This window comes from Phyllopteryx taeniolatus, chromosome 9 (assembly GCF_024500385.1).
Source record: "Phyllopteryx taeniolatus isolate TA_2022b chromosome 9, UOR_Ptae_1.2, whole genome shotgun sequence".
Classification (NCBI taxonomy): Eukaryota; Metazoa; Chordata; class Actinopteri; order Syngnathiformes; family Syngnathidae; genus Phyllopteryx; species Phyllopteryx taeniolatus.
The window spans coordinates 16,749,310-16,763,580 of record NC_084510.1 but is presented as its reverse complement, the minus strand read 5'-3'; the positions used below and the strand labels follow the sequence as shown (position 1 = coordinate 16,763,580).

At 39.3% G+C, this 14,271-nt stretch overlaps 1 protein-coding gene across 38 annotated transcripts in view; it reads right to left on the bottom strand.

Annotated features, from left to right (window-relative positions):
• Positions 1-611: 611 nt before the first annotated feature.
• The window catches only part of znf740a (zinc finger protein 740a), a 32,343-nt gene continuing 18,683 nt past the window's right edge, over positions 612-14,271 (bottom strand). For 4 of the 38 annotated variants that reach the window (XM_061783866.1, XM_061783869.1, XM_061783867.1 and 1 more), the window contains 14 exons: positions 14,017-14,100; positions 13,472-13,555; positions 13,090-13,173; positions 12,214-12,297; positions 11,502-11,585; positions 10,284-10,367; positions 9,867-9,950; positions 8,763-8,846; positions 8,352-8,435; positions 7,435-7,518; positions 7,001-7,084; positions 4,008-4,091; positions 3,564-3,682; positions 612-2,989 (listed from right to left, as the gene is read on the bottom strand). In XM_061783866.1, the coding sequence (XP_061639850.1) occupies positions 2,816-2,989; positions 3,564-3,682; positions 4,008-4,091; positions 7,001-7,084; positions 7,435-7,518; positions 8,352-8,435; positions 8,763-8,846; positions 9,867-9,950; positions 10,284-10,367; positions 11,502-11,585; positions 12,214-12,297; positions 13,090-13,173; positions 13,472-13,555; positions 14,017-14,100 (1,301 nt within the window). In that variant the 3' untranslated portion in view covers positions 612-2,815. The remainder of the gene's footprint in view (positions 2,990-3,563; positions 3,683-4,007; positions 4,092-7,000; positions 7,085-7,434; positions 7,519-8,351; positions 8,436-8,762; positions 8,847-9,866; positions 9,951-10,283; positions 10,368-11,501; positions 11,586-12,213; positions 12,298-13,089; positions 13,174-13,471; positions 13,556-14,016; positions 14,101-14,271) is intronic. The other 34 variants (XM_061783872.1, XM_061783886.1, XM_061783885.1 and 31 more) reach the window with 30 other exon arrangements.

The following is a 14,271-nucleotide window of genomic DNA, read 5'->3' as shown; positions in this document are numbered from 1 at the left end:
CTTGGGGGGGGGGGGGGGGGGGACTGTGTGAATGCAGAAGAGCTGACGCTGGAATGAAATGCTGTGGAATTCAGTAAAATTGAAGAAATGTTTATTGTGAGACTCCAAATGATTTTAAAGATTGGTACATTTGTAAAATGCTTCTGTTCATTTAGGTATAGAGCTGGGAATAGTAGAGCTGAAAGGTTTGAAGTCAGAATGGTTTGAATCTGTTGAGAAATGTTAAAGGAGTTGGTAAATATGTCAAATACTTTTTAATTTGGGAATTTTATTGTAAAGAATTTAGTTCTGTCTATGTCCTAAATACAATGAACAGTTTAAAGTTGGGATGGTTTTAATTGGTTATGAATTGTGGAAGGATTAGGTCAAATGTCTGCATTGATTTGTAAATTGTCCTGGAAAATGTGGAACACTGAACTCTTACTGAATAATTAACTGGACAAACATGGAATGAAAATAATCAACAGTAAATTTAAGATTAAAAAAAATACTATACTTGTTACACAATGATTACATAATTACCTTTGTAAGGAAAAAATCTGTTACAGATTCACAATAGTTGAAATGGTAAAGTCAATCAGATGTGAACAACTGAAGTAGTGAGACAGATGTCCTTAACAAATGTTTTTATTTCAGCATAATAGTAAGAAGCCTCTCCTCCGATTTCAATACGGTTGAAACTAATTGGATCACAAGGGTACATATTAGTTAGCCCATTTTACAATAATTATTGTAACAGTTTGAGGAAGTTACTTGTATGCACTCATTTTTCTACACAAAATAATAAGATTCTATTATTTCAACTGAGAACCATAACTCTGCATGCAAGACTAATAAAGAAAACAACTAATCTGTGATAGCTACCGTTATGCCGTTTCTCTCCTAATACCATGATGATCAATATAATTTACTACAAATACCAGGGACTTTGCATTAGAAGGAATCTTTTCCTTTGTTGACCGTCTTAAGAGCAATCATAGTGGACTGTCAACTGTACTGATCCAAATGGTTCTGTTCATCTTCTCTGAGGAGAAAGAGGCTTTGTCTAAAACAGAGTACACTTTGAAGGAAACACAAATATCCATCTCTCAATTTGCCTATTTTCCCGTCACTCCAGTGTTTACAATTTTAGAATAAAAATTTACTTGAAATAAAACACAGACCCACATTTGATCCAAGTGAAAAGTTAAAACCTCAATGTTAAAAACAAGCGATTGAGACATCAGGGATCTTTTGCATGGTCCTAGTAGAAACTAAACTCACAAGTACTGTATTGCCCTTTTAACAAATGTCACTATGCACCAGCACCATGCTTTGTGCACAGCTGGAAGAGTGTCGACGAATTCCTCAAACCTGACCCTCCGTCAGTCCATCGGCTGTGAACACCGCAAAGAGAAATCAACACTGTTCATTTGTATTCAACATAAAGCACGAACGTTCCCTCTGGCAATCGCAAAGGAACTAATACACTCTGGGATTGCACCTATCTTACATTCAGTCAAAATGACCGTCTTATGTACACACAGCTCTTTCTCATCTCAACACTGAGAATGCGCACACAACTCAAGGAGGGTCAAGTTTGAGAAATAAATCAGCAGGGAGTATAGCGGCCGTGATAGAGCCTCTCTGCTTTCGCCCGTGCAACAAAAATGCTTGTTACAATAATGTTCAGCATTACAATGGTTATTTGTGTATCTGCACTTTGTTAAGGCTACACCCAATGATATGACATAACACCTGTTAAAACACACCAAGCATATAATAACTGCATAAAAAGGCAATGGTTAGTGTGCAGCAGAGTGTTGGTTTCACCAGACTGGGCTTCCTTCAGTATGAGACATCATGTGACTTCCCATCAGTGACAATGACATAAGAAGACATTTTCTATGCCACTGGGGTCACCAACATTCTGTAACCACGAGTTTAGTGGAAAAATGTCCATCCACTGTGACATAAAAGCGGCCTTGTTTTCGTAAATACATCTGAAACATAATAATAAAGCATTGAGGAAAAGGCTAAATAAAATTGGAAAAAAAAGGATTCTCAGACAGAGAGAAATCTCAATGTGAGAGATGTGTACAAGCAACAAAACAGCGGAGAATCAACACGTGGCCAAAACAGGATCGCCCACTGATCACCTACTCCATGGAAGTCCTGGTTAACATTAACACCCATTGGCTCAAAAAATCTGAAGGTAATCCTTGGCCAAAATTAAACCAAAAACAAAAAAATAATCTACTTAAGTCCAACTGTGAATGTATTAGCAATATTTACAGACAGTGTCCCTCTAATGTTGTTAGAGGCAAAGAATGCTGGTCAACCAGATGGCTTCACAATAAGAGTCCCGGTCAAGCTACCGTTACCATGGTGACAGAAATTGAAACAGCTGCCACAGCCGGCAAGATCTGGTTGATGCGAGCCATATTTGGACCTAAGTGACAAAGCTTAAGAGACAATGAAATGCTTTTCCTCGCAACTATATCCCTGTTTGTCAATTTAAAAAAAATGCCGTCATTACAGAGTACCAACAAATGTAGATGCATTGGAACAATAAAAACCTGTTTTTTTTCCCGCAAACAGAGTAAGTACAAAACAGGAACACTCTTCATCACAGAAAAGTCTTGTCGTTAAAAAAATATGGAGGCGAGAAAAGAAACAGTTAAAACCAAACGAACAAATGTCCCGCAGTTATTAGTAATCCAAGACTGGAGCTGCATCGTCAGTCTGTGCTAGAGCCATTCAGCACAGAGCGAGCGCCACGCCCGTCCATCGGTCCTGTGTCTGGCGGCCACATAGACGGGGCGAACGTGGAATGTCAGACGGCCAGCCGACCTGGAGGGGGGTGCATGGGGCTCCAGGTCGGGGGAGCGGGTGGAGCTTCCTGGGCATATTGGCGGGGTTCACAACACGGTTGGTTCTCCACTTTTGCTACGCCACGGCCCTGGCACAGCCGACGGTGCCGCAGCAAACGGTCTGTCCTTGAAAAGTTCTATCGGAAAACAAAGTGGACTTTTGTTAATTCAAGTTTTCCACAGAGTGAAATATTCAATGTGCATCCAAAGTCAGACTTGCCCTTTTTTTGCAGCATTTGGAAAATAACATTTTGACAGGCATGCTTGCAGTATTAACACAACTTCCAGCAGCATTTAAACAGGCTCTCACATAAAAAGCCCCATAGGTGTTTATATTGCATAATAATTCAGATTGTTAAAACTGTGACGGTTGCTTTGGTCTGCCTCCTTTGTTTCTTAAAAAGAAGACAAACTAGTGGGATAAAAAAAAGACGAAATCTATGAAAGATAGTCATTTTTGTACATGCAGTTGTCATGTTCATCCCTAAATTAATGGGCTGTGAGAATGTAACATGAAAGTATTTAACACTGTTTCAAGCACCCGTGGGAACGCTTAATCTTGGAAGTTAGTAAAATAAAGCAAAACAAAAAAACAACTAAACCACAAAAACTACACAGAAAAAATTAAGTACTTAAACCTAATGTAAAAAAAAAAAGCTTTACTTTCTAATAATTACTGACGAATAAAGTAAGCATAAATGTTGTGCCTACCTGCTGGCAGCGCTCACACTGGTAAGGCTTCTCGCCGCTGTGCACACGCTTGTGTCTCTCCAGGTGGTAGCGCTGGATAAACCTCATATCACACATGTCACAAGCAAAAGGCTTCTCCCCTAGCAAAAAGCACACACAACAGAGTCAATGCGTCAATATTTTTGTCTTCTTACACCACTAAAGTGTGTCAAACTTTGAAGACTATCATTGCAGCAATAATAAGTAGGAAAAAAGCCTTATCTGTAACTTTTGAGTGTTATGATTAGAAAAAGGCCTGGTCATCAACTCATTATGTGTAGGTCAGAGTGGTTATCATGGCCCAGATGTACGCAACAACATCTGCGCTGCGTGTGATGCTGGTTCAACATCCCATCAAAGTGGAGGTTGCGCGTCGGGGGGTGCGAGCGGCAGTGGTGGGAGGGGACGCGGCAACGGAACGCATACCCGTGTGAGTGAGGCTGTGTCTCTCCAGGTGGTTACGCTGAATAAACCTCATGTCACACATGGAACAAGCATACGGCTTCACCCCTACACACACACAGAGCAGCGGATTAGGCCTTCCCCTTCCCGCCACACACCACACAAGGTCAAGTACGTGCAACATCACCTCTGCCACACACACACAATGCGGAAATGTTCACACATGCAACTATGGGAATACAGCTGGAACACAAAATATGTCAAGCGCACTGCGTCAGATAAACAATGACCGTTCTATATGTTCTTAACAAACCTAACTTTTGTTCTCCCAAAGTCCCAGATAAGCGTCATGAATTAATACAAATTTGATCGGTTATGAAGTCCTTTGAGGGCAAGGGGCCATATTTGGTCAACTGAGGTCAAAATGATGCCTCACTATAAGGTAGTAGAGCCCTGTGATTTCTCCTCGTCAATCAGTGAAGGCTAATATAATCAAAGAAGAGTGTATTGTACAGGTATATCATTACTATACACATTATGATGATGAATTTAAAAAAAAAGCTAACATTTTTTTTATAATTGTACATTGGTGCCTTGAGATATAAGTTTAATTTGTTCCCTAACCCCACTCATAAATCAATACACTTGTATCTCAAATTGTCTTTCCCCACTGAAATGAATGGACATGCCATTAATCCGTTCCAGCAGCCCCCCCCAAAAAAAACTGCAATGAATTTTTTGATAAAAATCTCACACTTTAATATTTTATAATAACATATAGTAATAACATAATTAAATTGAAAAAAAAATAATAATAATTTTTGTCTTCTTCAATGCACATTTTTATAATAACATATAGTAATAACATAATTAAATTGAATTAAAAAAATAATAATTTTTGTCTCCTTCAATGCACATTGTGCTGCTCATTGTCGTGTCTGCACCTTGGCCACCTGGGGGCAGTAGTAGATAGTCATACGGATACACTGTATTGGAGGCTCAGCAGCTCTCTCGGAATCTCAGTACAGCAGTAATATTTAGGCTTTACGCGATCAGGATTTTTGGGGCCGATCACCGATCAGCAAGTTAAAAAAAACGATAACCGATCCCCGATCACAAGATGGAGCAACGTGTCCATTAAATGACTTGTTCATTTATTGTATATACTTGTGTACTTTATGACTTGTTCATTTATTGTATATACTTGTGTACTGTATACTGAGTACTGTATCCATCCAGCCATCCATTTTCTGTATCGTTTATCCTCACTAGGTCTAATGACCTCTAGGGGGCATTCAAGGATTGGTCACTAACATAAGTTTAGGTCAGATCAACATTACAACATGACAGAAAAAATGGGTGCTAACTTACTGTAATTAAATTACTTTGTTGCAATTAAATTACTTCAATAAATACTGTTAATGACACGCTTACTCTAACTTTCTCACTGTCCCGGCTATATGGACGGGTGTTGTCCAGAGTTTGCGTCAGTTTGGCTTTTCCTTTTATTTATTTTTTCACGCTCCGTTGCTTGAACGTGGCATACTCCTCCTTGTGTACATTCTTCAGGTGCCCGATCAAATTTGTGTTGAAGCATTTAGATGATGTTCCCCACAATGTACTTCAGTTGTGCACAGACTGCAAATAACTTACGTGTTGTTTGTCTGGGACACCGCAAAATAGTCCCACACCGATGACGTGATTTTAACCGACAAGATAGAAAAAAACTTTATTGGCCGTCAGATAGTTACAGTACTGCGCCACATGACATGTGACAAGGCTAAAAATAAACTAGCTTTTGGATTCATACGCAACAGCGACGTGGAGCTAAATGTCTTGTGCGGAGCCGATCGATGACGTCATTGATCGGATTGGGGAATTATGACATGAAAGCCGATCAGCATAAAATGCTAATTATCGCCCGATACCAATAACACAGATCAGATCAGCGTAAAGTCTAGTAATATTAGTTAATCTTTGCAGAGAATAAAGAATATATGCCTGTGAGTAATGTCATTAGCTGTCTACATGTGTTGCTGCACAGTTTGTGGTCAGATATCCGTTGCTTAAAGGGTAGCAACACCGACACATAGATGCTTGTTGTTAGCCCATGTACCTATGGTCCTTCTAATTGTATCTTAGCATTAAGCTAGCGAAGGCTATGTAGTTGTTTTATATAAAGGTCTAATTGTCTTTGTTTTATGTTTCGTTCAACAGTAACCTTTAGCTGAGAGTGGCAATAAACAATTGAAGCCGTTTTTTTTGAATACTTACTGTTATCTGACAAACTGCTGCTTTTTGCGAAGTAATTTGAGTCATCTGCCATCATTGAGCGCTTGTTTCAAGTTTGCACTTGCAAGTCCAAGCAAAGTAATCGGCCGATCGGCGGCTCCTGTCTCAAGAATCTCGTAAGTCGGGTCACTCGTATCTCAAGGCACCACTATAGTATTTCAATGAATGTGCTATAAAGGGTCAATTCAGGCCAAAAGAATCACTCCATTTTTAAATATGGAGTGTACTAAATATGTACTAAACTGCAAAAATAAAAGTTTGTAACTGAAATGATGAGAAATGTAATGGGCTACACCATTTAGTTCAGAGAGGGTCCAAAACAAATGTATTGTTTCTATTTGTGTTAAAAATTGAAGAAAAGAACAATGCTAAGACAATCTAATGCACTCATCGCTGGTGTAATTGCTTCCCACTGTGTCAGCTTGTGAAACAGTCCCAGCGGGAAAACAAGATGGAGGATTAAACAAATCCACTTCTAAAACGCTCTCTAGCTGAGATCTAAAGTTGTATGTTAGGAGATTTCCATGTGTGACGATAAAAACATGTTGGCTTGACGTGCCATTAGCTTCAATGAATGCATGTGATAACAGCGTTGCGGACATTTCGCTAACGTTTTAGTTAAAATTGAAGAGACCGGTCTAAATGGGTAAATATTTCTGGTAAGTATTGCGTCAAACACACTGAGTGACTGGAAAGATGAGAGGGGTAGGTGTACGGACCCATACCCGTATGAGTGAGGCTGTGTCTCGCCAGGTGGTAGCGTTGAACAAACCTCATGTCGCACATGGTGCAAGCAAAAGGTTTCACACCTAAACGCAGAGCATTAATATATTAATTTTCAAAACTTGTCATTCGACTCAGTCATCCATCGATTAATAAAACTGTCATTGATGGGTTGTTAACCACTTCTCACTTGGCTAGAAATCAATCCAATGAATAACAAGTTCAAGTTGTGTTTGCCCAATTTTCAAATCCACAGCTAACACAACATGAGCTGATGATGTCACACTCTTTATTTAGTGTTTGCGATTCAAACGTGATACAGAAAACACTTATTGACACACGACCAATTACCCTCATAAACTAAGCGTTGTGTCTAATTAGCATCATCTATGTTGTAGTTTGGTCAGTGTCACTGTTTAGGTGGGCGGGTGCATACCCATATGAGTGAGGCTGTGTCTTGCCAGGTGATAACGTTGAAAAAACCTCTTGTCACACATGGTGCAAGCATAAGGTTTCACACCTAAATGCAAAGTGGTAATGTTACATGACTTACGCTCCATTTTCATTCTTTGCCAGTACATCCCGAAGCTATTGGTTATTAACCACACAGTCGCCAATTCATGCAAAAACCTATTTCATTCAGCCTCTTTGCGGTGTATTTTAGCGGTTTTGCAGTACTGCAGTTTGCATCAACAGCAACAGAAAAATATGGCACGTTTCTCAACTCTATTTCATGCAAATATCTGCCAGAAACAGAGATGCCAATCTTACCGACTTCCCAGAATGCCTAAGAGGCAGAAATTGGCACAACTGCCAACATTGTGGATGTCTACTAGTAATCAAGTCTAATTGTGAATTCATGTGCAATCCCATCATCTCATGCATGCGTGAGCTCGCAACATAGACATGTCATAGAATAATTAATGTGTCTGGTCCTGTGCAAGGGCGGCCTAAATTCACAATTGTGTGAGCACACTGTGTGGTGAGAAAACACAGAGAAAATGGAGGATGCATTATTTTGGAATTTGAAGGATCTACTCGTGTCCGTAACGTTAAGAGTTGGGCTGATTTCCATCATCCCGGATATTCTGGGAAATTAGGAGAGTTGGCATCTCTGCAGTAATAGTCCCACTGTAACTGTTGCATTGTGAAAACACACTACAATATCCTAAGACACCAGCTCCATTTTCTTGAGGATGATTGCATTTAACTGCAAAGGTTAACACGACTGTTACATTTTTTACACATTTTGCCTTTAAGAAAAACAAGTATTTCAAATGAGGCTGTGTGCGCTAAAGCTTGATGGGCAATAAGGGTTCAACAAGATTGAGGGGCAGGTGTATAGACGCATACCAGTATGAGTGAGGCTGTGTCTGGCCAGGTGGTAGCGCTGAAGAAACCTCATGTCGCACATGGTGCAAGCAAAAGGTTTCACACCTAAACGCAGAGTATTACAGGTATTACTTTCACACTTTGGTTTTTGGTGTTCACAATCCAACAGTGATGCAATGTACTTCTCAATTTAAAATTGATGGGTTGTAAACCAACATTTTCAGTAATTAGAGCTATCGTTTTGAAAAATTGAATGCTTGTTTTTTTATTCATGACCAATCTCTATACAAAATGGTGGAAGCAATGACCCACAGCTGTATGCTTAAGATGTATTTACAGACGTGATAGAAATTAGGCATCCAGCACAGATGCTTTGTGTGATGTCATGTAAGTCAAGTGTGACTAAGTGTCATGGATAAGGTGGGCGCATACCCATATGAGTGAGGCTGTGTCTCGCCAGGTGGTAGCGCTGAAAAAACCTCTTGTCGCATATGGTACAAGCATAAGGTTTCACACCTAAATGCACAGTAGCAACGTTATAATACTTTGCTTCACTTTGCAGTTTTGACTATGTAAACATACCTAAGCTATTGGTTATTAACCACACATTTCCCAATTAATGCAATGACAATATCTCATCCTTTGACATTTCTGCCTGTTTTTCCTGCCATCGGGGATTTAGTAGATGTGGCTTTAAATTTTGAGCTCTATCTATCTAATTATATGGAAAACTAATAAACATCACAAACAAACCAACAGAAACTGTTTAAAAAAAATGTCTGTCACATTCATTATGAACCGGTCAGTGGGATTTTGCTGCCTCCGAAAAGTTACAAATACTTGACATGCTTGACAAGCAATCGGTGTCTCTAAAGCTATCGCAAATTGTGTAAAAAGATTTTACCTTTCGGAAGTCGGATTCCGATAAAATTGAACACAAACTCTCTTCAGAGGCTGTCACTGTTCACAAGCTTGAAGTATTGCTTTTGTCAAACAACATGGCCACTGCCTTTACCTCTTCAGAGAGTCATTCTGTGCCCATGTTTGTGAAGTTTGAAAACTGCCGATGTTTAATTGCAACATTACTTAACAGTAGTCTTCCAAATACAGCATATGCATAATTCCAATTACGGTTGATAAAAAGACACCAGAGAAAATATAGCGAATGAAAATATTACTACTACTATATTACTAATACCAGCCACTAGCCGTATTGATTTGTCTCTTATATGCAGTACCTATCTATAAATACAGAGTGCAGTACATTGTAGCTAATCTGCTAATCTGACCTGCAATTGATACATTTTTGACAGTAAGGATAGTAAATGTATTCACAACTATAGGAATAAATGTATTCTCTACTACAAAAATAGCATTCAAACATCACAGGAACCAGCCGACAGAAAGACAAGAAGAAGAATTCCTTAAATCCTCAGTATCAGATACGATGCGTGAGAAATGAGTGAGTTCCTAAAGTGGAGTGACAAATGGGAAGGTGCACACAGAATGTACTGGGCACGATGTACGGACCCATACCAGTATGAGTGAGGCTGTGTCTCGCCAGGTGGTAACGCTGACAAAACTTCATGTCACACATGGTGCAAGCATAAGGTTTCACACCTAAATGCAGAGCATCAACAGCATTAATTTGTGTCTCTGCCACAAAGAAACAAGAAATCTTGATGGATTTAAGTCAACTAATCTGGGATAAATTGATGTCTGTGGTTAATAACCAATGTCATACCCTAACATGAGTTACATGGGCAAAGTATGAACTAAATAGGTGGTTGTGTAAAAATATACTATTTTCTGATCCACTTACATTACACGAGCCCATATCATTGGTGCTAATGCACTACATCTGCCCCATCAACAATGTGTCAGAACACAGACATTTAACAGATGTTGCAGCATCCCAATGGTGTGACTGTCTTAAGATTGGCAGGCGCATACCCATATGAGTGAGGCTGTGTCTCGCCAGGTGGTAGCGCTGAAAAAACCTCTTGTCACACATGGTGCAAGCGTACGGCTTCACCCCTATGCACACAAAGTACCAGCTTTAGCGTGGAAAAGAAATTATTCAACTGCCAAAAATGATCGCCACTAAACTTTACTAATTCTTTAGTAAAGTTTGGTTGTACTCATCAGCGCTTAGTTTGCTGCAGAGATTCCACCAGGTGAGGAAGTAGGTCTGCCATTCCAATTGAACATGACTTTTCTCTATGACTATGATTGCTAATTCCACAGTCAGTGTTCGAATTTCAAAATGTTGATGGACAATAAAAAATCATCCTGAGAGGAAAAGAAACCAATCTGCAAACCTTGACACCTGAATATCCAAAGAAATAATTGAGGTCCTAAATGGACACAGTACACCAAGCACAATAGCCAATGAGAGATTGCCTAATTTCGACAGATTTATTTTTCAACGCTGATCGCAGGTTAGACAATTTTAGGCAGTTGGCAAACTATTCACAATATATAAGAACGTAACATCTGCAATTTAAAATCTGACAAAATGTAAGGGTATGATGACAGATACTTTGGAAAACATTTTGAAATATGATACAATACGATTAAGACTGTCAATTTATGCTTCTGTGAAAATAAATTTAAAGACAAAAGTGACCATAGCCAATGTTAGTAAAATGAATGAGAAATGACACAATAATTGACCTGTGTGGAGTGTTGTGCATACTGATTACAATTTTTTTTTTGCCCAACAACTAACCAAAATTAATCATTTGTATAATCCCTCACACTGATTTACTGCCAAGTAAGATGGTGAAATAATTATCTGATGTGACAAGAATGTCTATGGCTAAAAATAAAGGTCTATGTATCAAACATTATCTTCATTTATAGGGTGAGCTTCTTCTATGTATGATGCCACAATACAACAAAAACAACAACTAAAAACATACATACATACAATCATTTTTACTTTGTCAGAGGCAAAGTAGGTGGGGAACTTTCATTACCATCAGACTATACAAGTGCTTGTGAAGTACACAGTTGACTATCCACAAACAATCGTTTGGCTACATTGTGACAGGTGTAGTAACAGAATTTCTTAACATGGACATATAGCCGTCAATGGCAGTAAATAAATTTTAAGGCATATGGCCATGGTGGTGTGAGCCATGTCACATTCAAATAAAAAGGACATACCTGTGTGAGTGAGACTGTGTCTTTCCAGTTGGTAACGCTGAATAAACCTCATGTCACACATGGTACACGCATATGGCTTCACTCCTGAATGGAACACAAGAAGGTTAGATGTATTTCACAACTAAAAAACACAACATGTAAAAGACGTGGACATGCTAATTGGATGGTTTGTAACAGCATGCTATGAAATTTATCGTGGGCGAGACATTACGCCAGAAAGAACTGGCAGACATCATAATCTAAGTTTTATAATTACAAATAAGCAAAGCTCAAGATATAATCGTAGGAGCTACTTTAATAATGTTCACTCTCAATGCAGTCAGGTGTCAACGGTTTCTGAGCAGAAGTTGCTGCAAATGAACCATTTCAATGGTCAAGCAGCCAAATATTGAATCAATCTGGAGAAATTGAACTTGTCTTATTGGTAGTTAAGACTATTGATGTCTGCCATTAAATTTCATTTGTGTAATGTGCCCGCTTATTGATGGTGTCAGTGATACACATGTTATGGTAACATTACAGTTTTAAATAAAAAAGAGGGACATTTTTTCAGTGGACAGTTTTCCAACAAAGCCTACAGTTGTAGTGGAAATTTTCCACCAATTACATAACGACGTTATTGTGGGAAATGGGACTTAAAAAATATGTTAGATGTCATCGGTCGGTTATATTTTAAAGGTTTAAAAGTAAAAGGGGAACAAATGCAGCATACCGGTATGAGTGAGGCTGTGTCTTGCCAAATGGTAACGTTGGAAGAACCTCATGTCACACATGGAGCAAGCGTACGGCTTCACCCCTGAATGCATACAGTACCAAACTTTATTAAAGTGCTCCTGTCAGCTATAAACAGAAATGTAGTTTTATATGTACAAGTCAGTTTTGGGGCCAATACATACTCTTTATACTATCATGACTAACAAGTCCCTAGTCACACATTCATGCCGATACAATGAAATTAAGTGAAAAAAATAAATAATGAAAGATTTCGACATAATCAAAAGGCCCTTATTCGCCTTGAGCTGCGTTTCCCCTGTGTAGCACCTACACGGCTCGCCTCGGCTTGTTTGGATCGGTCGGTTTTCCACTTTAAAAAAAAAAATACTGGCATCATTGAATGCATCAGTCATAACTACTTGTTCTAACAAACAATAATGGAGACTTTATTCGAGAGGAGGCTGGAGGGCAGCAAGAAAACAGACTGCTGCAGCAAAGTGGACACTGTAGAGTATAACACTGCAGCGTTCAGAGCTAAAGCACAGCAACAGGGTATGCTAACATTAGCATGTGTGTTGATTTTCGTGATTTCTCGCCCGGTATCCAAATGTCACAAAAACCCAACAACGACAAATCTGCAGCAGTTTACCCAATATGGTCTCGTCACGTCATGCTTGGAACCTTGGCTGATGATGAACAGAAAATAGTACCTGGTTTTGACTGTGGAAATAGTGTCAATAGAGAGTTGAGCCGTGTAGGTATCGTGCAGTGGAAAGGCGTTTGTGACTCAGTGCTCTGACAGGTAGGGTGAGGCCTATACACTGGAACACTCCATTGTGTGGTAAGGTGAGAGGGGTTGAGAATAAACATGTACCCGTATGTGTGAGAGTGTGTCTCGCCAGGTGGTATCTCTGGAAAAATCTCATGTCACACATGGAGCAAGCATATGGCTTCACCCCTGTACACACAGAGCAAAATTTTTTGCAAAAAGTAAAACGAAACACCACAATGATCTCAATGGGACACACCCAGTTATTATGTATCCAGACATGCCAAAGGCAGTGGCACGACACTTCACGCACTGACCTATTGTTTTATAGTCTTTCACAATACGAGTTGAAAGATTTCTAACTTTAAACATTTTTAACAAGCACTACTATGCTATATGTCTAAGATCATTCTAGAAATAAGGAAGAGTTAATGACTACTGGGCCAATATGAAGGTTTAACTGGATCAAGGAAGAGCAACGTCATACCCGTGTGAGTGAGACTGTGTCTTGCCAAGTGGTAGCGTTGGAAAAATCTCATGTCACAAATGGAGCAAGCGTATGGCTTCACCCCTACACACAAAAAGTATGTCAGTATGAGCTAGAAACACAACAAATCAGAACCATCAACTCTTCCCTCACGGTAGCTCTTCTTATACATCCACATATCCTCTCAGCAACTGTTTTGCTGTGTGCAATTATATGCCCAAATCATGTCCACCACATTAAAATGTGTCTAAGTATTGTTTTTAGGGACAAAGAAGTAATTGCGCGGAACAAAGTAGAGCATTCAGCGGGGGAAAAGCTGACGTTTCATACATTTACGTGTACAAGTAATGCTACAATTATTTTATATTTGGCTGTCGGAACATGTCTGGATACATCTTCATTCTTTCTCCCATTTCAAGCGTAATAAAAATTTGAAAGTCAACTGAGATACTATGATATCGTTACTGTCTGTTGTTTAACGAGTTGAGGAGTGGAGGCAGTTCTACAAACATCTTCCGGAGAAGCTAGTATAAGTAGACGCATACCAGTATGAGTGAGGCTGTGTCTTGCCAGATGGTAACGTTGGAAGAACCTCATGTCACACATGGAGCAAGCGTACGGCTTCACCCCTATATACACAAAGTCACACATTAGCTACGACGTCACTCTAGCATTAACAGGGTCAGTCATTAAAGGTTTGTTTAGGTCCAGTTGTATCTTCTGTTATTTGGAAGCATTTGTTGTGTGGAATTATGACACAAAAACAGCCACAGGATGTGAGCCAAGCATGCGTGAACGAG